This window comes from Carlito syrichta, unplaced genomic scaffold (assembly GCF_000164805.1).
Source record: "Carlito syrichta isolate Samal-C Ts95f unplaced genomic scaffold, Tarsius_syrichta-2.0.1 Scaffold303726, whole genome shotgun sequence".
NCBI lineage: Eukaryota > Metazoa > Chordata > Mammalia > Primates > Tarsiidae > Carlito > Carlito syrichta.
The window spans coordinates 974,687-998,398 of record NW_007247822.1 but is presented as its reverse complement, the minus strand read 5'-3'; the positions used below and the strand labels follow the sequence as shown (position 1 = coordinate 998,398).

Below are 23,712 nucleotides of genomic sequence, written 5' to 3'. Positions count from 1 at the left end.
TCCAGTCTGGACGACAGAGTGAGACTCCAACTCAAAAAAAAAAAAAAAATTTATATTTGAAACTTTTTTATCTTTTAATGATGCATACTACCTTATTTAGAAGTAAAATGTAGTCATGTTTTCAGTTTAAAATACACCAAAAATAGTAACAGCTATTAAATTTAAATGATGAGCATATGGTTACTTGCTATACTGTTCTGCAAATTTGAAATTATTTTATAATTAAAAAAAATCCTACAACTAAATTTCTGTTCTTAAGTCCCAAGGGTAATATTTATCTCCAGATCATCTCCAAGGAGCTAGTTTGTTAGCTTAATCTTTTGCTCCCTTTTAAGTATCTGGTAACATAAGTATCTTTACTTATCTGGTAAATTTTTGTTTCTCATAAAATTCTCTTTTGGCTCCAACTCATTTATTTTTCGCCCATTTTTTGTAATATTGTCTCTTTCGAGGATCACTCGAAAAACAACACATAAGCCAGAGCCCAAAAACTGAATTTTAACCATGGCCCATTAAATGAATTATTGATTGCTTTAAATAACTACCTGAACTTTGATTAAAAAGAATATATGGGTTTAACAAATACACTGTGAAAGGATATAACATGGAGTCAATACAGCCAATGAGCAGCCATTTTTACATTGCTTAGCTTTGTCATTTTTCTCTAGCAGTTCACTTTAATTTATCCTCAAAACCACTAGCCAAGGACTGAACCAGTTTCTCAGAGGTAGCTATTGACAATTGCTTTACTGCTCCCTCCCCAGCTTGTTTTCTAAATAAGTTAACCTAACACAGATCCCATCACCATGGCAGCAATCATGTGACTAGCCTACTCATCCACCTGCCTTCCATCACCTGACATCAGTACCTATCATACTGGCTCTCCATGATAACGTGGAGCAGACCACCATCCAATCATCTTGACTACCTTCCCACAACCAAAGGGAAAGTTTAAAAGGATTGACTCCAAGCAGCCAGTTACCACTGCTTTACTAGACTCTGGTCTAGCCATGTGCTCTTTGAGCTATGGATGCTGCCATGTTTGCTAAGCTTTGCCCTCCTCTCTTATCTTGGAGAGGTGAAGCCCCTTTCTCTCTAATTTATTTTCTAGCCATTGCCTTGCTAAGCTGTGGTCTGACCATGTGTTCTTTGAGTTATGGCCAGGCCATGTTTTCCTGGCTTTGGTCCCTTCCCCTAACCTTGGGGAGGTGAATCTCTTCTCTCTCCCTTTCTCTGTCTCTCTCTCTAATTTATTTTCTAAATGAACTATAATTTCTAATCTAACTTCTGTGCAATTCTTTGGATCTTTCACGTGGTACCGAATTGCACACACAACCCGTTGGGTCTGACTTAACATTTGGAGGCCCTACTGGGATAGAATATTTTAACCTAACGCACTGCATAAACATTTTAGGAAATCAGCATTTCCTAAACCCAGGACTCAGATAATCATCCATAAAAAGTCTTCTTAAAGAAATAGAGTAGAACAATTACACTTTAAATCAACCTTTTAAAATAGAGTATCCTTTTATATGATTTTATGGGGAAAAAATGCTATCTCACAACCTAAAACATAATGAGTTGTCATTACTATACATAAGATACTTTAAGACATGAAATAGGACCTGCTTCTGAAAAATCAATTTTGTGAAGTCAAACATTATCACTCTTGACTAAGACTATATCCCTGAAAGCCTTTGGAGGGAAAAAGAATTTACTTTTCTGTGATTTGGTTGTCAGGGTTCTGTCAAATGTTAGGCATTGCAGAAATGGGAAAAAAAAAAGACATTTCAGATTACTAAATGCCAATGCCAAAAATGTTGAAATAGCAACTTTTAAACTTTTGACCTTGGACTAAAAAGAAATAATGTTTAAAATTATCAAGGCCATGAGTTTAAGATATGATTATCTCCTTTAAAAAAAAATACAACAGACATTTGAAATGTGTTTTCTTTACATTTTCAAAAAGCAGAAGGTAGTGTGACACCTTCCCACAGCTGTATCCAGATGACCTTAAACCAGCAATTATACTAAAAAAAAAAAAAAGAGGTTTGTGTACCCCACAACTTCTGAGCTCTTTCATTAAGTCAAAACTATTTTTATAGTAAGACGTTTTCTGTTTTTTTTCACTGTGTTCACATTCATGCTGATGGTATAAAAGGGATGATGAATATAATTGCAAAAGCTCTACTACAAATCATGACATCTGTCCCAAACTTCACACATTACAGGCTTCACCACCACACATTCACAGTAAAAACAAATTCATTTTGTTTGTTTGTTTTTGAGTTGGAGTTTCATTCCATCACCCAGGCTGGATGGAGGGCAGGGGCATGCATGTTCATGGCCACCCCAGCATCGACCTGCTGGGCTCAGACGATCCTTCCACCTCAGCCTTCCAAGTAGCCAGAACTACAGGTGTGCACTACCACACCTGACTAATTTTTTGATTTATTGTAGAGATGAGATCTCGCCAAGTTGCCAAGCTATTCTCGAACCTGTGGGCTCAGGCAAGTCCCTCACATTGGCCTCCCAAAGTGCTGGGATTACAGGCTTGAGCCACGGTGCTGGCTACAAATTCATTTGAAATTCTTCATTTGAATCACAATAACTCCTATTAAAAAAAAAAAAGCACTTAAGCCATTGTTTTAGTCTGCAGCAAAAATAGCCACTTTTTTCATATGACCCTGTTTTTATTTGAAAGAATGTCTGACAAATTGTGGTTATTCAACCCTGGATGTTTGGCAGACATTTTCATAAAAGTGTACTCACAAGGGAAACAATGACAGTAATTGTCATCAACGATACAATTCATGTTTTCAGCAAAATATCAGAATTTTAAAAAACCACTATGATCTGCCACTATGCATTTGAGAGTTTCCTAATACATAAAGATTTCTGCCAGGCGTGGTGACTCATGCCTATAATCTCAACACTTTGGGAGACTGAAGGGAGAGGACTACCTGAGCCCAGGGGTTTGAGACCAGGCTGGGCAACTTGGTGAGACCTCGTCTCTACAATAAATAAAAAAATTAGCCCGGTGCGGTGGTGCGTACCTGTGGCTCTAGCTACTTGGAAGACTGAGGCAGAAGGATCACCTGAGCCCAGCAGATCGAGGCTGTGGTGGCCATGAGCATGCCACTGCACTCAAGCTTGGGTAACAGAGTGAGACTCCTACTCAAAAAAAAAAAAAAAAAAATTCTGATGTATTTGTTGGTGATATTAAAAAGAGTGATGTTTTATAATGAAATGTGTTAACATTTTTAAATTCTTGCATCACTCAGCAAACCAGTATTTTACAAATAACCAATGCATGATGCTACAAAATCAGGTATGAATGAAGATTTATTCAAAGTACAGAATTTATAAAAGGATTTAATATAACAGAATAGTATACCAATGTGGTGTCAGATTCTACATTATAATTAATCTTGGGAAACTATCACTTACCAAGTTTTGGTATGGTAACAAAGAGAAATTTCTACAATTATCTGAAAAGTCTGGGAAAAACTTTTTCCTTTTCCAACTACATCTTTGAGTGAGACTATATATCCTTCAGCTACTTCAATCAAAAAACATATTGCAACCGGTCAGGTACAGAAGTAGATATGAGAATTCGGTTGTCTTCTATGAAGTCAGACATTAAAAAGACTTGCAAACATGTAAAACAATAGCATTCTTCTCACCAAATTTTGTTTTGCTTTAAAAAACAGACTTATTTTTCTTTTCTTTTCTTTTTTAAAGCCGGATTTATTGAGAGGACAGAGAAGCTCCCACAGTGGGAGGGGACCCGGAAGGGTTGCCCCTAGAGTTATTTTTCATAATACATTTTAACGTGTATGGAGTTGGTTATCTTTAAATAAATTACTATACAAATATTTTTAAATTTCTCATTTCTTAATATGGTAAATTTTAATGGAATAAATAGGCATATAATTCACATAACCAAAAACTTTTGGGGGTACCATATAAAAGAGTGTTAAAGGGTTTCAAGACCAGAAATTTTGTAAACCATTGCCTTGAAGCATTCCTTGGTCTCCAATCGGTTTTGATCAAATCCCTAACCAGTGAAAAAATTCTGAGCATCAACCTCCAGTAAAAACATAACAATTTTAAAACTAAACTAAACCTGGACTGCTGATAATTCAAAGCGTCAACATTAGTAAAATATAATTGTTTTCCATAACTTAAATAGAAAAAAACTAAATGTATTTAGTTGTTCTATCTTTTTTTCCCCACACTGTTCCATTCACACACCTCTGACTGAGACCAAGACCTCAGAGGCCTTTTTTCCCTCATCCGCTCATATCAAACTAGACCTCAAGCTCTTATCACCCTTACAGCCTTAAATAATCAACCTCTGTCTCTCTCTGCACTGACACTTCATCAGTTTACCTTTTCATCTTGTCTGATCTATGGTCTCCTATTAGCTGTCTCAGTCTCTAGGACTTTTTCCACCAAGCTGCCTTCTAAACTGGTGTCATGCATTTCTCATCTCATCACACTCCTGCAATAAGACCGCCTTTTACCATCTGTTCTGTGTTACACACCATGATTTGACATATTGCAACTTCCAACATAAGCTGTGCATTCCTTAACAGACACATATAAAAAGATTGCTATTATCTATTCTGTCTCATACCTCTGAGTCCCTGGGCTCCTGGGATGTCCTCCTTACACCATTCTCACTCCTCTTCCAACCCATATCCACCTAACCACATCCTACCTGTCTTTTGAGACTCAGCTCAAGCATGAATTCCTACATGGAACTTTTTCAACACCCCACATCCCCTACACAGACATAGTCCACCAGCTCAGGACATTAGTTTCATTTTATTATTGTAGTTCTTGTGCTATCATACAAATTATGGATTTGTAAGTCTATTCCTCTAGTTGGACAATTGGTTGTGTGGCTTTGGAAAAGTCACTTCAACTCTTTTAATTCTTAGTTTATCACAAGATGGTTGTAAAAATGAAGAGAAATGTAGCTTTAGTATCTGCATCTGGAATACAGTTCTTTTTTTTTCTTTTTTTTTTTTAGTTGGAGTCTTACTCTGTCACCCAGATGGGAGAGCAGTGGCACGCCCACTGTCACCCCAGCGTCAACCTGCTAGGTTCTGGTGATCCTTCCGCCTCAGCCTTTCAAGTAACCGGAACTACAGTCGCGTGCTACCATGCCTGGCTAATTTTTTTGACTTATTGTAGAGACAAGGTCTCACCAAATTGCCCAGGTGAGTCTCGAACCTGTGGGCTCAGGCAATCTACTTGCCTCGGCCTCCCAAAGTGCTGGGATTGCAGGCTGAGCCACTGAGCCCGGCCTGGAATATAGTTTTAAATACTAAGAAATTGCCATTATATTGGTACTTTTTTTTCACCATTCACCTGAGTATTATGGCATTATGTAGAGACAGCATCAGACTGTATTAGAAAATCATAATTCCTTATTACAGCTGCAAATCCATGAGAATGAAAATACTATCTTTAATGACATAACAATATAAAATGGAGGGTGTAAATCTCTACTTCTGCTAAAGTGAATATGCAGGAGATGGTCTTTATCTCCTTAGCTATAATTAGAGTAAGAGAATCAAACTGCCCACAAATACAGTTTTGTCACTCCCCAGTCTCAGTGAACTATGCAGATATTATCAAGAAAATGAAGGAAAATTCAATTTTCCAAAAATAAGAGAGGAATATTAAGAAAACCATAATCAGGCAGGTAAGTAACAGTATCGTCTCAAGAAAAGAGAATGCAAGAAATTGATTTTGAGTTGTGCTTTCCAGAAAAGCAAAGAGAAATTATTAGAAAGAAGTTGGAGCAATTCATTAGGGGCACATTTCTGCACCATCATCTTCTCCCTTTCCCATTTCCATTTCCCACCACACTGACTTTTTACTGATTTAGTAAGTGATTGAGACAACAGGAGTCTGAATCACCAGATCTGGCCATGTAGCTTACAGTCTCTTGAAATCTGGCAAGCTGCCATTTTATACCTAGAAACCTATACAAGGCAACATCATAGGTCAGGCACCGTGGTTCACACCTATAATCCCAGCACTTTGGGATGATTACCTAGGCCGCGGGTTCGAGACCAGCCCTGGCAACTTGGTGAGACCTCATCTCTACAATAAATCAAAAAATGAGTCAGGCATGGTGGCGCATGCCTGTAGTTCCAGTTACTTGGAAGGCTGAGGTGGAAGGATCGCCTGAGCCCAGCAGGTTGAGGCTGCAGTGGCTAGGAGCATGCCACTGCCCTCCAGCCTGGGTTACAAAGTGAAACTCCCACTCAAAAAAAAAAATAGCATCACATTGTCAAGATGATATTTTTGGAAATGTCAGTTAAACTATGACACATAATTATACCAATTAATACCTTTTAGTGTTCATTTGATATTTTAGATTGTAATTACACATCCAATATGACTTTCTTTTTCTATGTAGTTTAATCTTTTACACACATACTTCTGATTCAATATAGCTTCTTCAGTAGCCAAAAATTGCTGCTGCAGTCTTAAATTGAAAGGTCAAGAAGTAATTTAAGGAGAAAGGAACAAATATGCATTAACCATCTCTGTGTGCTTCTTTATGTATATTGTCTCATGAATATCACGATATCTCTGTAAAGTTATATTAGTTCCATTTTAAAAAAAATAAAAATGGAAGCTCAGAGAGGCTGAATAATTTTTCAAGGTCACAAAATTAATAACAATAGTTATGCTAACTAACATTCACTGCATTATGTTATTTGTCTCTACAAACGCCTATGAAATGAAAGCTATTATTATGCTCAGTTTCAAAATGGGGAGTTAAAAAATATGTTTATAGTCACACAGCTGGTGAGTGGATGAGAAGGTTAATTCACATGGTTCAACCCTAACCTGTCCGTTAGTGCTTGGTCTCTCCCTTTGCCATACTGTCTATGTTAAGAGGCTATATAGTTTATTCCAGGCAAATGAAAAGTCCTTAGGATATGATTCTGCACAGAACTGCAACTCAGTGGAAGTAACCACTGGACTGAATCCTTCTTGTTTTTTTTTTCCTAAAGAGCTCATAATACAGGAATGAGATGGGTTTAGACCGTGCAATAATTCCCTGTCACTTCCTTTTCAACTGAATACTCTATGTTCAAATAGTGACAGAATAAAATTGTCATTGTTCATTATTATCCCATTTATTTAATACTACATTCTATAAGTCCTGTACCGTAGAAATGAAACCACAAAGAAATCAACTATCATGGTAAATGTTAATAATTTGCCAGCAAGGAGTAGCTCATATGTCCCCAATAATTACCAGAGTGAGAGACTTTTTAATTAACTGAGATACAACTCAACTCTTTATTTAACTTTTATTTCTATCTTGCTTGACTTCATTTCATCCTCACAAAACCCATGGGATGTAGATTTCTTAGCCTACCTTCATAGATGAGGGTACAGTCATCTATGGAGATAAGGGGCTTGCTCGAGTTCACAGAACGTGTATGTCCTAACCTGAAGACCAGTGCTCTCTCCATGAGCTGACAGTTTCCTCCTAGTTGCTGAGATTCAGAACCTATTGCCACATCAGAGCCAGATATAATCTTTAGACCTGTCTTCTGATGCAGAATCTACTAACTGAAGGAGAAGCCAAGACTCTAGGAGAAATGACACTGCAACAAACACAATGACAAATGTATATGAAATGAAAAGTTGAGTCTTTCCCCAAAGAGAACTATGGCCATTTATTTAGGTAATTGTACATGCGGAAGTACAATAGATTTTGAGCACTGCTGTTAGAGATCTGAATAGTTTACAAGGCCTCCCCTCAGAGTGGGTTTATATGAGGACAGGTATATGAGATTATGGCCTAACTCTGGATCACAGTGGGTCCACTTGGCCCAGTTAGTTCTCCAGTCCATGATATTTAATTGGAGCAGCACATGTACACAAAAGTTGGTATAACTCCCAGCACTGCTCTTTGGCTCCTTGGCCAATGGAGAAGCGTTATCATCGTGGGGAAAGCCAAGTGAAAGCCCTATAATTCCACCAGCAGCAGCAGCCACTGAGAGAATAAACCCAAACTAATATCAAATCCCATCTAAACAGACTACTACAAGATCATGGGAGGTGGAGTAGGGAACGGGGCAGCAGGGTTACTTATTGAAAGGTTCCAACAACATAAGCTAAATCAAAATCAACTTCACAGGTAAAGCTCTCTCCATTGCTACAGAAATTTTGAAATTTAGCTATATAGGTTAGTTAATTTGCCTTTTTATTGCTGTATATCCTTAGATAGTCTTCCATTATTAGTGAGTATTTTCACTCTTCATATGTAACTACTTATATTAACAATCAAATGTATATAAATCATGGACAATGTAAGCTAATTTTCTTCTTTTAAAAATTCATTTTTGGCTATAGATAATGCAAATGCTACGATACTCACTTTTTAATCTATTTTCAAGTCAGTGACAACTTTGGATATGTATTCACAAAGGCTACCTAGATTAACCATGTATAAGAGTAAAATCCCATGAAATGTTAAATGGCTAGTCCAGAGTTTGAGAAAAATACCCAAATCATGCTCATAGTATAATGATTTCATTTTCTATACAAAGAGGTTTGTCCAAAAAGGAATAATCCAGTGTTCATACATAAGCATAGATATTTACATATTAATTTTTATGATTTTAGACAAGAATGCAAAATTATTACTCAATGAAGATTCTCAAATTTTTCACAGAGATTAATTTATTTGAAGCCACAGGTTTAAAACTGCATTAAGCACTACAGGAAATAGAAAATATAAAACATATACTACATGCCTTCAAATACCTAACAAGTGACCTGTTTATTTAGATTAAGATCTGAGTAGTAATAGGTTATGTAGTTAAATTTAAAATGAACTTTGAGAGCTCGAAAACCACCAAGAATTATTACAAAAATGTAAAAGAGGTCAGGTTCTGGTATCAGACTGAGCGGACATAGCCCCCAAGGCTCCCAGCTCTGTGACTTTAGTTAGTAATTTTTGCACTTCTTCGAGCTTTATTTCCCCTCTCTGTAACACGGGCTCTTGTGAAGATGAAATGAGATCATATAAAGTATTCAGCATGGTCTTTAACACATGATATCTCCTTAGTGAATATCACCTGCTATAATTTATATTATTTATTATTGGGGAACATACTCCCATGTAGAAAAGAGGAATATTAGTAGTCAACACAATTAGGTCTTTTCAGATATTAAGAAAACACTTGAAAGCTGGAAGTCATCTTTGTCTAAGTCCCTACCAACAGCTCCTAGAAATCCTGAGTCTGGAGACTTTTGACATTGAACACAATTAGTATAATACATCAAAAGGCTATCCCCAAACCATCAGTGCTCTGGTGCCCTAAGCCCTTCAAGCTCTCCTCTCCTGTAACTCATATCCGTCATCTCCACCACTCAGTTTTCTTTATTCATGTATTGTCTTAATAATAATAAGTGCTTTAAAAAAAAGACCTTTTACTTATGCTGTGACTTTTGATTTTGGCCCTGGGAACAAATGTCATGGAACATAAACAGTTGGTTGTGAATACAAACAGCTCAAAAGAGCCCTATTTGACTGTCCAATGGAAAAGAGAGCCCTTCCTAAGTCAGTGAGAAGTGATAGATGTCCGTGACGTCTAAGTTTTATCTTCTTTCCTCTTACTTTTCCTTTTTGTGCTATATCTAGAGACAAAGGCTGAGATGAAAAACCTTCCTGTGCCTTGCAAGGAGACAGACACATTATCATTTGTTTATCCTTTCAAACACTGATTCACTGGGTGAATTTTTTTTTTTTTTTAACTAAAGCAACAATTTTTGGAGAAGTGGTCATTGAAAGTACATTATTAGTGAGCATTTTCACTCTTTTACGTTAACTGAATCATAAACATTAGACTAGTGAAATGATGCATAACCCTCAAAGGTTAGAAAAGTCACAGTGAACAGGTTCCTTACCTACAACAATGCCATAAGAAAAAAACAGAAAATAGATATTGGGAGCAAAACTGCTCAACATCAGGCCTCCAGCCACCATGAAGCCACTGAAGATTGTGACAGGCCTTGCTCCAAAAGATGAGACACAGAGACTGCAGACAGGACCTTTAAAAAAAAGAAAAAAAAGCTTTCATTTATTTAACAGTAACTTCTTTTTCACAATCATATAATCCATGCATCAGAAAATCAAAATGATTCCATCATAGAACAATAACAAAAACAAACATCTATTGAAGATTTATCATATACAGACATTATGGGAGGCATCTCACTTAAACAGTCTCATCTCATTTTAATCTTACTGCAGCCTTGGAAGGTAGATACTATTATTAGTTCCATTTTTTTTGATAATGAAATTAAAGGATGATAAGATCACATAGTTAAGAAATGGGGGGTCTGGAGTCAGACTTTATAAATACTAGCCATACTACTTGCTAGCTGCTTGCTTTTAGGCAGCTTATTTGAACTTTTTGTGCCTTCGTTTCTCCATCTGAAAATTTTTCTTTCTTTTTTTTTTTTTTTTGAGTTGGAGTCTCACTCCGTCGCCCAGGCTGGAGTGCATGCTCACAGCCACCCCAGCGTCCACCTGCTGGGCTCTGGCGATCCTTCCACCTCGGCCTTCCCCGTAGCCAGAACTACAGGTGCGCGCTACCACGCCCAGCTGATTTTTTGTTTATTGTAGAGACAAGGCTCACTAAGTTGCCCGGGCTGGTCTTGAGCCCGCAGGCTCAGTCAATCCACTCGCCTCAGCCTCCCAAAGTGCTGGGATTACAGGCTGTGCCACCGAGCCCAGCCTCATCTGAAAATTAATGGTATTCACTTCATAGTGTTACTGTGTCCTTTTGGATGACAGACAAAAGTGACCATTACCTGGAGTTGTTCTATGCATCAATGGGCAACTGCTCGTATCATAGAATTTAAGTGATAATGAAATTCATTCCCACTAGCACCCAGAACTGCAGAGCTTAGCATAATAGAAATAAAAGGATATTAAGGGTTATTCTGCCCAATGTTCTCATTTTACATGGAAGGAAACTGAAACTCAGAGAGCTTTTGTACTTCTTTTTAAAGCAACCTCAGAGAAATGATGGAATCCATCCACAGTCTCACTGTTAGTAAATGCTAGAGCCAGTATGCAAGGATCCTATGCCCAACATTCTTCCCAATACCAAGAGAAGCTCTTAAACAAGTATTTAAGTAGTCTTAATTATTGTCACGGAGATACCACATAGCTCCCAATGCCTTTGGCTTTCCCATATCCGTCTCTGACCATGAATTGGCCCCTCCCACTTTCAGGCTTTCTTCTATGAACCAGTGCAGAAGAGCAGACTGATATATTTCTATAACAAACAGAGGGAATGCTTTGAAAGAAAAATCCATTTGAAAGACCAAATGTATCATCCAATAGTGGCACTGTCTGTATACACAATGAGAAATACTTAGATACTTCAAAAATAGAAAGAGTTAAAAGAGTCAGATTTCACAAATGGATGTCTGACAGCATAAGACATGACCCTTCTCTGTTGTTCCCAAACTGCATTGACATTGCGAATCAGTGTTCACAAATTTAACAGCACAATGGGATCAAAACACACAGAGGCCATTACTGGCATACTTGAAAAGTTTCAAGTTTCATCCTCAAAATAGAACTTTAATCTCTGCTCTTTAATGCATGTTAATCACAAGGAAACCCCAGAGCTTGGAAGCCTGGGGTCAGAAATGAGGGGTAATAATTTTCATGCATGTAATTCTAAAACCACTGTTTTATAAAATATATAGCATTGCTACCAATTATGTGATAAATTCTTCCATCATTTTTGTCTAGCACATAATTTTTTGAAAAAAATTTAAAAATTAAGAAGAAATGAGCAGGAATTCTTTTATAGATGAAACAGCAAATTGGAAGCTATTCTTTTTTTTTTTTAAATTTTCTACTTTCACACTGCCATCTGCTGCTTACTTAGAGAAAAATATTTTGATGTTAGAGATAAAAGACAAAAGATTATAGAGCTGAAATTCTGGAAGTTTTCCAAAAATGGTCAAAATATCTCAATATAAAATGTTGAAACTGAAATTCAGAAAGATCACGTGATTTGACCAAGACTGGATAGCTAATCGACATCAGGACTAAGGACAAAGTCAGTCCAACATTCTTCCTAACTGAAAAGTCAACTGAAAAGGATTGCCATCAGTATCTTAATTTTTTTCTAGAAATCAAAATATTGGTAAACATCAATGTGCTTTTTTTTTTTTTTTTTTTTTTTGAGTTGGAGTCTCACTCTGTCGCCCAGACTGGAGTGCAGTGGTACGCTCCCAGCCACTGCAGCCTTGACCTGCTGGGCTCTGGCGATCCTTCCGCTTCAGCCTTCCAAGTAGCTGGACCTACAGGCGCGCGACACCACACCCCACTAATTTTTTGATTTATTGTAGAGATGAGGACTCGCCAAGTTGCCCAGGCGGGTCTTGAACCCGTGGGCTCAGGCAATCCACTCACCTCGGCCTCCCAGAGTGCTGGTATTACAGGCTGAGCCACTGAGCCCAGCCATCAATGTGCTTTTGTTAATAATTTGCAGATTACGTAGTTTTATGAATTTTGTCAGATGAAAACATAACATTTCTGATCATTTAGTATTTAAAAGTTTAGAGAGAATTATTTTACCCTCATCCTTAAAACCAGGTCATACTTATAGATTCTATTTACATGGACTCAAATCACAAAAGCCTCGTAGTTCACCAATAACAATTAGGGCAAAGTATAACTAAGTGACCATCAAGTCACATCTGCAAACCATGACACATTTATGTGTTTGACTCTTTGTAATCATACTCATGGCTTTCAAGATGATAAGTCATGTATTATTCCTCAGCCCTGGATGAGTTTCAAGAGACAAATTAAATTTTAAAAAACTACTCTCAGAGATGTCGTATAATGCTTCAGGTTAAGCAGTGAGAAGATAGTGGGACACATGGACACACACACACACACACACACACACACACACACACACTCCACTCTATCATTGACTTTACGTTCATTTTGCCATTAGTGAAAACCTCCCTTGAACTTACAGGTGCCTATGTATTGGCATCTGAAAGCCATTATTACCACTGTCAATACTGGTGTTTGGGAGCCACCATTGCTATCACTACCCTCTGTTTGGGAGATTAATCTTGACTGAACTGAAAATCCTGAACTGGACTGTTAGGTAGCAGAGTTGGCAGTCAGCACAGAAGAATGGCCTAAGGAAGGCAGAGGCAGCAAGGGGCTTTGGAAGGTGAACAACTCTATCCATTTTAGGTAGCAGACAGGGCTCATAAAAGAGCTTCTCTGTAGTGGTCCGGCAATATTTTTGGCACAACACTGACACTTTCTGCTCAAGAAGGTAAAAACCTGTATGTTAGAGAGAACAAATAATCCTACAAACCAAAGTGGGGAACCAAAAAAGAAAGGAGGATTAAGATGGGATTTTGAAAACTCTTTGTTACTAGCATCTGCAAGTCAGGCTGAATGATGCAATTTTCAGCCAATAAGGGGAAGGAAAGTGAAAACTCTAATTTAAAAAGTGTTTTGTAGCTGGGCTCGGTGGGTCAGCCTGTAATCCTGCGCTTTGGGAGGCTGAGGTGAGTGGATTGCTTGAGCCCGCGGGGTTCGAGACACGCCTGGGCAACTTGGCGAGACGTCATCTCTACAATAAATCAAAAAATTAGCCGAGTGTGGTAGTGCACGCCTGTAGTTCCAGCTACTTGGAAGGCTGAGGCGGAAGGATCGCCAGAGCCCAGCAGAACGAGGCTCGGCCACTGCATTCCAGTCTGGGCGACAGAGTGAGACTCCAACTCAAAAAGAAAAAGAAAAAGAAAAAGTGTTTTGTTATGATCACAGGTGAATTAGGAAAATGAAAAGAGTGAGTTCCTGCTTTTCAGGAAGTCAAAGAGAAGGTGATGACATTGCTTCCTTCAGCCCTTCAGGGTAATTTGGGAAGAGACAACAGAGTTTGATTTTTGTTGGCAGTTAAAGTCAGCGTGGAGGAAGAACGCAATACTTAAGATTTTCAAATATGTTTGTAACATTATATTTAGGTCTTGTGTTAATAAAAGAGAAAAGTGAATAATTGACCATTGCCATTCCTTCACCATTTACCAAGTATCTTCTAGTGCTGCATTGTACACTGAATCACACACGCAAGCCATGTATGGAATTTGAACTTTTTAAAGCAACAGTAGAAAAATAAAAAGAGGTGAAATTAATTTTAAAAACACATTTTGTCTCCTAATGTATCCTAAATACTATCATTTCAACACTATTAATGAGATATTTTGTATTCCTTTTTGTACTAAGTCTTTGAAATCCATTGTGTATTTTTTACTCCTATAGCACATCTCAACTCAAGTGAGCCACATGTGACCACTGTATTGGACAGCACAGCACTAGAGTCTCATATGTTAGAAGAGGACTCAGAGAAAACCACACACAATCCAGGACCTAGATCGGTGGCAAAAACACACATCCAGAGTTAAACTAAACCCAAGGCCACAGGCAATAAGCACCAAGAAAAAGGCTCACTCTGTTTTGGGATTTCGAAAGAGGAAGATGACCCTGGGCCAAGGAACTGAGCTTTGAACTAGACCATGAAGTATGGTTATATCAACAAAAGGGATGAATACAAATTCTAAGGGGAGGAATCAGAAACACAATGTGGTTTTCAGTTTGTAATTATTATAATATAGCTCTGGGAAAGAAATTATTCCTTTTGGGAAATAACCTCAACTTCCATACACTTCTTTCTCCTAAAAAAGTTTCAGAGTACCCCAAGAGTGGAAAGGTGGCCAGGGCTGCTGCACTGAATACATAATTTGTTGATGGTACAGTGAGAAATAAAATACAGCAGTAACCAGATTGTAGGTCAGCCACGTAGCAAGGATTTCCTAACAAAGTAGATCACTTGGGCTGGTGAAAGCCCTACCCCTCCACCTAAAATGCTGGGAACCCATGGAGTAGGCTCCTACAAACTGTAGGTCCCTCAGTCCTTGCTCCACCTGAGACTGTAAATCTCAAGTCCATCTTCTAAAAGTCAGAAAGGAACTAAGGAGCTGAATCCACTCAAATCCTTGACCTCATATCTACTGACTGTTTTTCTTGTTGGTTGGCTTGATAGTATATAGAAATGGCAGAAAGTTTAACCAAAACCCAGGCATTATTCCCACCAATCCTGGGATACTGGGAACTGGCCAACACAACAGAATCCTTGTAGGAGGCAAGAATTCAGTACTCCTTAAAAGAGTTAACAGTCCTTGGAGTAATGCCCTAACCCAGCTCTGCCAGTACTCACAATTCATTCAGCAAGTGAGGGTGGCTACGTTGACTCACTATATTAACCTGGGGAAACGTTTACTGACGCATATGATGAGCTTAAAGGACTTTGGAGGAATTTAGGACAAAAGGGAAGGGGCAGGGACTATTAAATCTGCCTTAAGTACACAACTACAAATGAAAGATCTCTCTGCTGTTTCAGCAACTCTGAGAAACAGCTCCACCCTTTTCCTTGAATTTAAGAAAAACATCTAGTCAAAGGGTGTTTTAGCTCATCTTAAAACCATGCAAGGCCACGATAGCCCTCTAGTTCAGTTACCTTCATTCGTCCTATATCAGTCAGGTTTCAATCAGAGAAATAAAACCAATAGGAAATATATATTAAAAGATTTATTGTAAGAAATTGGCTTATGCAACTGACCAGACAATACTTGCCTAGCTAGGCAAGTTGAAATTCCACAGGGCAGGCCATCAGGAAGGGCAAGTTGAAACTCTCAGGCATAGGCTGACGCTGCAGTCAGAAGCAGAATTTCTTCTTCTGGGAAAGCTTGTTTCTGTTCTTAAAGCCTTTCAACAATTGGGCCAAAATCAACTGGAAAGCTAGTTAAAAATGCAGATTTTTGAAACCATACCCATCTCTATCCCTGACCTACTGATGTATATTAAACTGGCTTTTAAGCTCACATATGCCCCCGAGTTTAAGAGCAATTGTATTTATAAAGGTATGTAAGGTTCATCTTTTATCAAAAAGATAAATATGTAAATGTTTATACAAATGTGTATAAACTCATCTTGTATCACAAAGGATACAAAAAAAATTTTTTTTCCACCAAAACTCCACTAAAATCAGGATGAGATAGGTATCTGGCAGGACTAGTTTCCCAAAACAAAAGTCACAAGGCCTAGACCTCACTGACAAGACAGGAGACAGCAAACTAGCCAAAGCCAGCTGAGACCAACTAAGACCAAGATGGCATCGAAAGTGACCTCTATGTGTTCTTTTTGCTCCTTATACACAAATTATAATAAATTAGCATGCCAAAAGACACTCCCACCAGCAACATGACAGTTTACAATCACCATGTCCACTCCCGGAAGTTACCATATGTGGTTTAAAAAGTGGAAGATCCTTTGATTCCAGGAACTCTCTCCTTCTTTCCCAGAAAACTCATGAATAATCCAGCCCTTGTTTAGCATATTTTGACAGCTATTAAAAGATAGCTGTAAAAATAAAACCCCAGTGATATACGACTCTTGTTCTTCCTATAGACCAGCCCAGGCTGCTCTGCCTGTAGAGCATCCTGTTCTCTGTCATTTCAATAACATACTTGTATTTTCCAACTGAAACTCCAGTGATGCACATGGGCTGCTCTGCCTATGGATCTATTTCTTTAATAAACTTACTTTTCATCTCCTATTTAATACTCTTGCTTGAATTCTTTTCCTGCACTAAGCCAAGAATCCACTTGGCCTCTCAGACTAAGCCCCAATTCTGGGGTTCACCTGCATCACCTTTCTTGGTGACTCTGGTGGGACCCAAAATTTGAGGTCCCTGGCCTACATCAAGGGTCGTTGGACATACAATTTATTTTTCATGATTTATATGATATGAGCAGCACCCCACTCAAGCACAAATTTACAGTAGCTACCTTTATAAGTAAAAAAAGTCAAAGTAAGTCATACACTGGAGAATTATCAAAAAGTATATGATTGAAATCTAAATAAAGAGGACTCAAGTCAATGGATGTTCCCAACCAAAGATCATTTGGGGAACTTTAAGAAAACTCATGTATCTGGAGCCCATCACAGATCAACTGAATTAGAACATCTGAGGATTAAATCCAGGCAATTATACGCTGCAATTATCTTACAGATAATTCTATTTATCTCCCAGATTAAAAACCTCTGATAATCATTTGAGACACCAACATAAAATTTACTTTTCCCACTTCCAAGGTAGTAATGACTCACTTGTTTCTCTGTAGAACAAGTTGTCAAGTGGATGAAAGTGGATGGTCAATGTGGTTCACACACAGATAGACACTGGTTGCTAATAAAGTATAAGCACAGTTTCACTAAGGACTTGTCTCTTAATTTATGCTACAAAAGAATCAACAGAGATCAACATCAAATACAATATGTGCAGTGGACTCAGCGATGCTCAAACCTGGACACAATATCTAAAGAGCATGCGCGTGTGCACACACACATAGTATCTCTTCGGTCATCTTTTCTTTTTTCACCATTTTTTCATTCTTGAATTCTTTGCTCTCCTTTTTCTACACTCTTCTTCAAAAGCCTTGACCATCAGGTTCAACAGCCTCCTCATCTGCTGATGACATTGGACCTAGACAGGTTAGGAGACTTGCCCAAGGTCATTCAGCCAAATGATGGTGGAGTCAAGATTCAAATTAGCTTCCTACTTCACCCTCAAGCTCTTTTGAGTACTTGCTTCCTCCCTGAATCTTGGTAAGATGCTCTATCTCTCCACCCTCCAAGCAGGACTGGCTTCTTGGACTTGTGACCTAAGGGTCCAGCCCTTACAAAAATTCCACACTTGGTTTGACTCTCTGTTGTCACTATCTTGAAATTAATCTTCTGACAAGGATCCCATATATTCACTTTTGCACTGGGGTCCACAAATTATGTAGCCAGTCCTGCTTAAAAATGAAAAGAGCTGCTTTAATTGTCAAAGAGAGTCAGCCTCAGCTCTGACCACCAATGCCCATCCTTAAGGAAATCTCAGCTTCTCTCAACTAACTTCTACCTGGACAGACCTGTGAAAAGAGGCTTTGTTCTCCAGGTATGTGCTAATTGAGATATCATTCCAATTATCCTTTGATCCTTGCTGGAAGTCAGAGTAATTACACTTCTGGTCAAACTTAGTATTTGTTAATAGAAATGGTGACTAATTAAAGAACATTTAAAAAGTTCTCCTTTCTCCACTACAGGTCATTTTCTTGAAATCAATACTTTCAAATCCCTTTATTAACATATCAATTATTATCTACTTGTACTTTGATGGCTTTACAAATAATCCTTGTTTGGGAAAACGTCCTCAAACAAATCTTGGGCAAACATTCTTGTTTTTCTTGAGCTCATAATGGCAGTATTATTTTTCCTTATTTAGTATGTTTAGTCATCTCATCTGACCTTGTCAGATGATCAAACATTGTTTTTCAAGTCTTCTTGTCTTATTTATAACTTAACAAGGTAATACAGCAATTGGAAGCATATGCTTTTTTTTTTCTTTTTTAAGACATTCCCTTTAATATTCAGGAGAGACACATGCTTAAAAGTAGAAATAGTTAATGCATTTTGTTTTAAGCACATTTTCATGAAACCATTTTAGAACCAAAAAACACCTTCCAAATCACCACACACAATGTCCTTATTTTCCCTGTAATAGAGATAGATGGTAGTTTGCTCAAGAAATAATGGCACAGGATGAGATCCCAGAGCTACTGACACCGTCTAGGTCACCATCTTAGCACATTTGTGCTTAAATCATTCCAAGTATGTTAGAGTGATTATCACTAAATATTACTAAAAAGTTCAAACTGTGACTTTAGAAGTTGAAAAGGTAGATGATTTTAATTGCAAAAAGGAAAATAAAACTTCTCTATTGTTCTAAAAATGAAAGGAATCACTATTACATCATATGTAACTGCTCATCAAGAATATTACGTTTGGAGACATACAAAATACACAACATACAAAGGGGGACCCCCCAAAAATGATATTTGTTAAAAATTGTGCTTTGTTCCTACATGTTTAAACTTCATTCACCTTCAAAGTACTCTGTTTGATGCAACACATCTATTGACATGCTTTTTTCACTGTTCAAAACAGTTTTTGAACTCATCGATTTTGATGCCTTTCAGTGCTTCTGCCGTTTTTTGTTTCACCTCTTCCACATCAACAAAACATTTCCCTTTGGGGACTTTTTCATCCAGGGAAACAAAAAAATGTTGCTCAGGGCAAGATCAGTTGAATAGGGAGGTTGGGGTATGGGGATTATGCCATTTTTGGTCAAAAACTGCTGAACACTTTGTGCAATGTGGGCAGGTGCATTGCCATGGTGGAAGAACCAGTTACCTGTTTATCACAACTCGAATATTTCTTTCACAAATCGTGATGCAACCTTCTCAAAACTTCCCGATAAAAATTTTGGTTGACCACCTGATCGGAAGGAACAAATTCTATATGGACTACAGGGGCCTGCCCTTCAAAATGATAATTCCAGGGTTTTTTGGGTCTCCCTTTATACCATATATGTAACCCTTTTTTTTTTTTTGAGTTGGAATCTCAATGTTGTTCACGCTGGAGTGCTGTGGCATGCTCACTGCAGCCTTGACCTTCTGGACTTAGGTAATCCTTCTGCTTCAGCCTCCCTAGTAGCTTGGACTACAGGCAGGTGCCACCACAGCTGGCTAATTTTTTTATTTTTTGTAGAGACAATGTCACACTATGTGGTTGCCTAGGCTGGTCTCAAACTAGTTTAAGCAATCCTCCTGAGTTCAAGCAATTCTCTCTCCTCGGCCTCTCAAAGTGCTGGAATTACAGGCCGAAGTCACCGCACCCAGCCTATAACACTATATTAAACCCTTAATATCATCATTGTGAGACTCTTTCCTAGGTCAGACTTTTCTTATGAAGTTGTTGTGACTGTAAGACATTGATTTGACCACAGTGTATCTGAGTCTGAGAAGAGTAGCCATGAGACGTGTAGAAACTGTTTACGGAACTACTAAGAGTCATTTGGACCTTTGGTCACCAGTGTCCCTAGGACATGCCTGAATCACTAACTTCATCTTCCTGATTTATTCTTGCTCGTGGATGTGTTTCTCACTAGACTGGGAGCCTCTTAAGAGCAGGAACTATGTGTGTGCTGTTCATCTTTTAATTTCCAGCATCTATCATACTGCCTGGCACACAGTAGAAAATAAATGAACGATTTACTATCTTATGGAATGCCTCTATTTTCACACAGATTTATTAGAGCAAAAAATGGTGCTACAATCTCCATGAAGGCAGGAAAATATATACTTTAAAAAAAAAAAAAACAAGAAGGCTTCTATGCCATGCTCAGTGCAAATGGTGTAGCAAATGTAATCAAATGACTGAAGAGTAAGAAGAGGCATGAATGTATTCACTTACTTGCAAGCAAGCCAACTCCACTTGCCAGGGATCCAATCCAGGCTGTTTTTCCTTTCCCTTCACCAAAGGCATCCAGCCATTCTACATACAAGACTCCAACAGCCAGTGGGGAACCATAACACAAAAACTGAGTGAAGAAGGAGACAAGCACAATCACCCAGCCCCATCCGCCATCAGGCGACTTTCTCAGTTCCATTGTAAAGAGAAATCAAGGAGGTGTTTCTCTGTAGGTCCTAAGCAAAAACAGAAAAGAAAAGCATGCTTAGAGTGTGGTGCGGCACAGTATTTTGTAGTGAAAGATCTCTTCCTAAATTAAAAAAATAAAAAACACTCTCTAAAGACATACATGAAAAAGCATAACATACCACTAACATATCAAGTGAACTGTTACATTTTCATTTACAATTTGAATGAATCATGCATCCACATGGTACCAAAAAAAATTGTTTTAATTATAAAAAAGCCTAGAGTGAAACGGTCTCCTTTTCGACCCTGTCTTCCTCCATCGGGTTCCCACCCTTGCCCAACCACAGAGAAACACTAATTTTGATTCTTAGTGTTTACTTCCTTGGGTTCCCTGAGAAGCAGACTCCTAGCTAGAAGAACGTACTAGAAGCGCTCTCAAGTCAAAACCTATGGAATGGCACAGACAGCAGAGGAAGAAGACTTGCTTCAGATATCCTTGCAGTTCTAAAGGCACAGATTTCTTCAGAGTTGTCCAGCTGTTCTGGTCATCGGGCTGCCCTTTCACAATGGACCATGCATCACTGGATGCAGCGACCCAAGAAGGAGTGGTGACCTGAGGTGAGATGGCTCCCTTCAAAGGAGGCAATCTATCCTATAAAGGCTATCAGCTGAAGGCCATCTGTCAGCAGCATCCCCAGCAAGGAAAATTTCATTCCCAAAGGGGGCCTGCAGCAGAAGGCAGCACATCACAGCACAGTTCAAGGATACCCAACTTGAGTATCCTTCCAGAGTTTCTGTATTCACATACAAGCAAAACCAAGCAAATATTCTTCAATTTCTCTCTCTCTTTTTTTTTTTTTACAAAAAATAGCATATTTACATTATATTCCTCACTTTACTTCATTCACTTAATTATATCCTTGCAGATTTTTCTTCCCTATCAATACATAGAAAGCATCCTTCAGTCTTTTTAAAAATAAGTACATATTATTTCACCATATGACTGTGTGTTTACTATTTACTTATTGGACAGGCAAAACACTTGCATGTTTCAAAAATGAAAAAAGGACACAATATATAAAGTCCCCCATCTGCTTGTTTCCTATCTCTTCCACAGGTAACCAACGCCTCTTGTTTCTTCTGTATCCTTCTAGAGTTTCTTTATGCATACACAAACTAACTCTAATATGCATTTCCTCTATTTTTTACACAAAAATAGCATATTATACCTGTTGGTGTTTTTCTATTTTTGAGTGTTACTGTAGAGAATAATAATTATATTTTATCAGATGTATTTTCACTGAATAGGAAGATAATCATGTTTCCTTTATAACTTTTAAAATGATTAAATCTATATTTTCTACCATTGAAGCATCCACGAGTTATTGAATCCACTTGATAATTATCTCGAAGATCTTTTCCACTGATGCATACTGACCTTCCTATCTTTTTCTTACTGCTACATTGTACTCCACTATGGGATTTTTATAATCTGTTTAACCAGTCTGCTATGGCTTACGATAAAAAACAATGCTATATGTAGAACCTTATATATATGTATATCTTTTTGCTTATAGGCATATCAGTTAAGTAAAATCCCAAAGAGAAATTGCTGAGTAAAAGCGAACGTATATTTGTAACGGAAATCAGTATTACCAAATTGGCTTCAGGGGATTGGATCGAATTAAATTATCTCCAAGATTTTGAGTGCGTTGTGAAATGTTCAGATTTCTGCCAATTTGTTTCTCTAAAACAGTGGTCCATTGTAGTTTTAACTTGCATTTCTCACAGTATGAATGCTATATGTTGTTTCAGAGGTGCAAATCCATTTTTAAATTCCTGTCTAATGTGCATTTGGTATTTCTGGATTTTTTGTTCCGTTCCTTGGTCTGTCTATTCATACATCATTACCACATTAATTTCATTATAAAATTTTTATAACATTATTTTAAACATATTTTAATCTCTTAGTGGAGCTAAGTTCCATCTCTCCATCATTATACTCCTTTTTCAATATTTTCCTGATTATTTGTGTTTGTTCACTTTTTTTTTTTTTTGAGTCAGAGTCTCTCTGTCACTCAACCTGGAGTGCAGTGGCATGCTCATGGCCACCACAGTCTCAGCCTGCTGGGTTCAGGCAATCCTTCTGCCTCAGTCTTCTAAGTAGATGGAACTACAGGCATGCACCACCACACCCAGCTAATTTTTTTATTTAGGTAAGGTCTCACCATCTTGCCCAGGCTGGTCTTGGACCCGTGGGCTCAGGCAATCCTCTCACCTCTGCCTCTTAAAAGTGTTGAGATTACAGGCATGAGCCACTGCTCACGGCATTTACCATTTTTTTTTTTTTTTTGGTAGAAAGAAGTTTATTTCTGAGTTTGAATCCAGGGAGCAGAGTTGGACTCGAGGTCTTTCTAAAATAGTTCTGCTCCCCCTCCAGGCTTTTATAGTTCACTTTTATAAGTTCAGAGTTGTTAGTACCTGTACATTAGCCACGTGACCAGCAGAGCATAGTATAGAACTTGAGTCTCAGCCACATTTATTGATAGTGACATTTTTTGGTCCAGACTTCCCAGCAGAAGCATTAATCAAGCCTGCCATGGAGTAAAGGGAGTTTATAAGGCCTAAGACATCATGCATTATGCAAAAGTTATACAAATCACAAAACTTATGATTACATTGAAACAAAAGTTATACAGCTCACAAGGCATACGATTACATTGATACTATGTTATTCAAACTTATAACTACACAAAAAAAGGGAGTAAATGGAGATTTGCATCTTTCATTTGATTGGGCGTAGGCTACAGGAAAGTCAAGGATCCCCTGAAGCTACTTACTGGGAGTGCATAGGAGTTACTGGGAGTGCATAGGAGATAAGGGAAAGTGCACCTTTTATTAGCTCTCAGGAATATTGCTCAGGAATGTACAGGAGCGCTTGAGCCCTGGCCATGCCCTTCTCTAGGGACTATGACAATATGGACAGACATTAGTGGGTCTCTATATCATTTCCCCACTCTCACTTGAAACCATGATATTTATCACGGGAGTAGCTATGT

At 38.1% G+C, this 23,712-nt stretch overlaps 1 protein-coding gene across 1 annotated transcript in view; it reads right to left on the bottom strand.

Annotated features, from left to right (window-relative positions):
* SLC16A9 (solute carrier family 16 member 9) overlaps positions 1–20,705 on the bottom strand; it is a 27,067-nt gene extending 6,362 nt beyond the window's left edge. The window contains exons 1-2 of the mRNA XM_008059132.2: positions 20,468–20,705; positions 9,961–10,104 (exon numbers count right to left, since the gene is read on the bottom strand). Of these exons, the coding sequence (XP_008057323.1) occupies positions 9,961–10,104; positions 20,468–20,663 (340 nt within the window). The 5' untranslated portion in view covers positions 20,664–20,705. The remainder of the gene's footprint in view (positions 1–9,960; positions 10,105–20,467) is intronic.
* Positions 20,706–23,712: the final 3,007 nt, after the last annotated feature.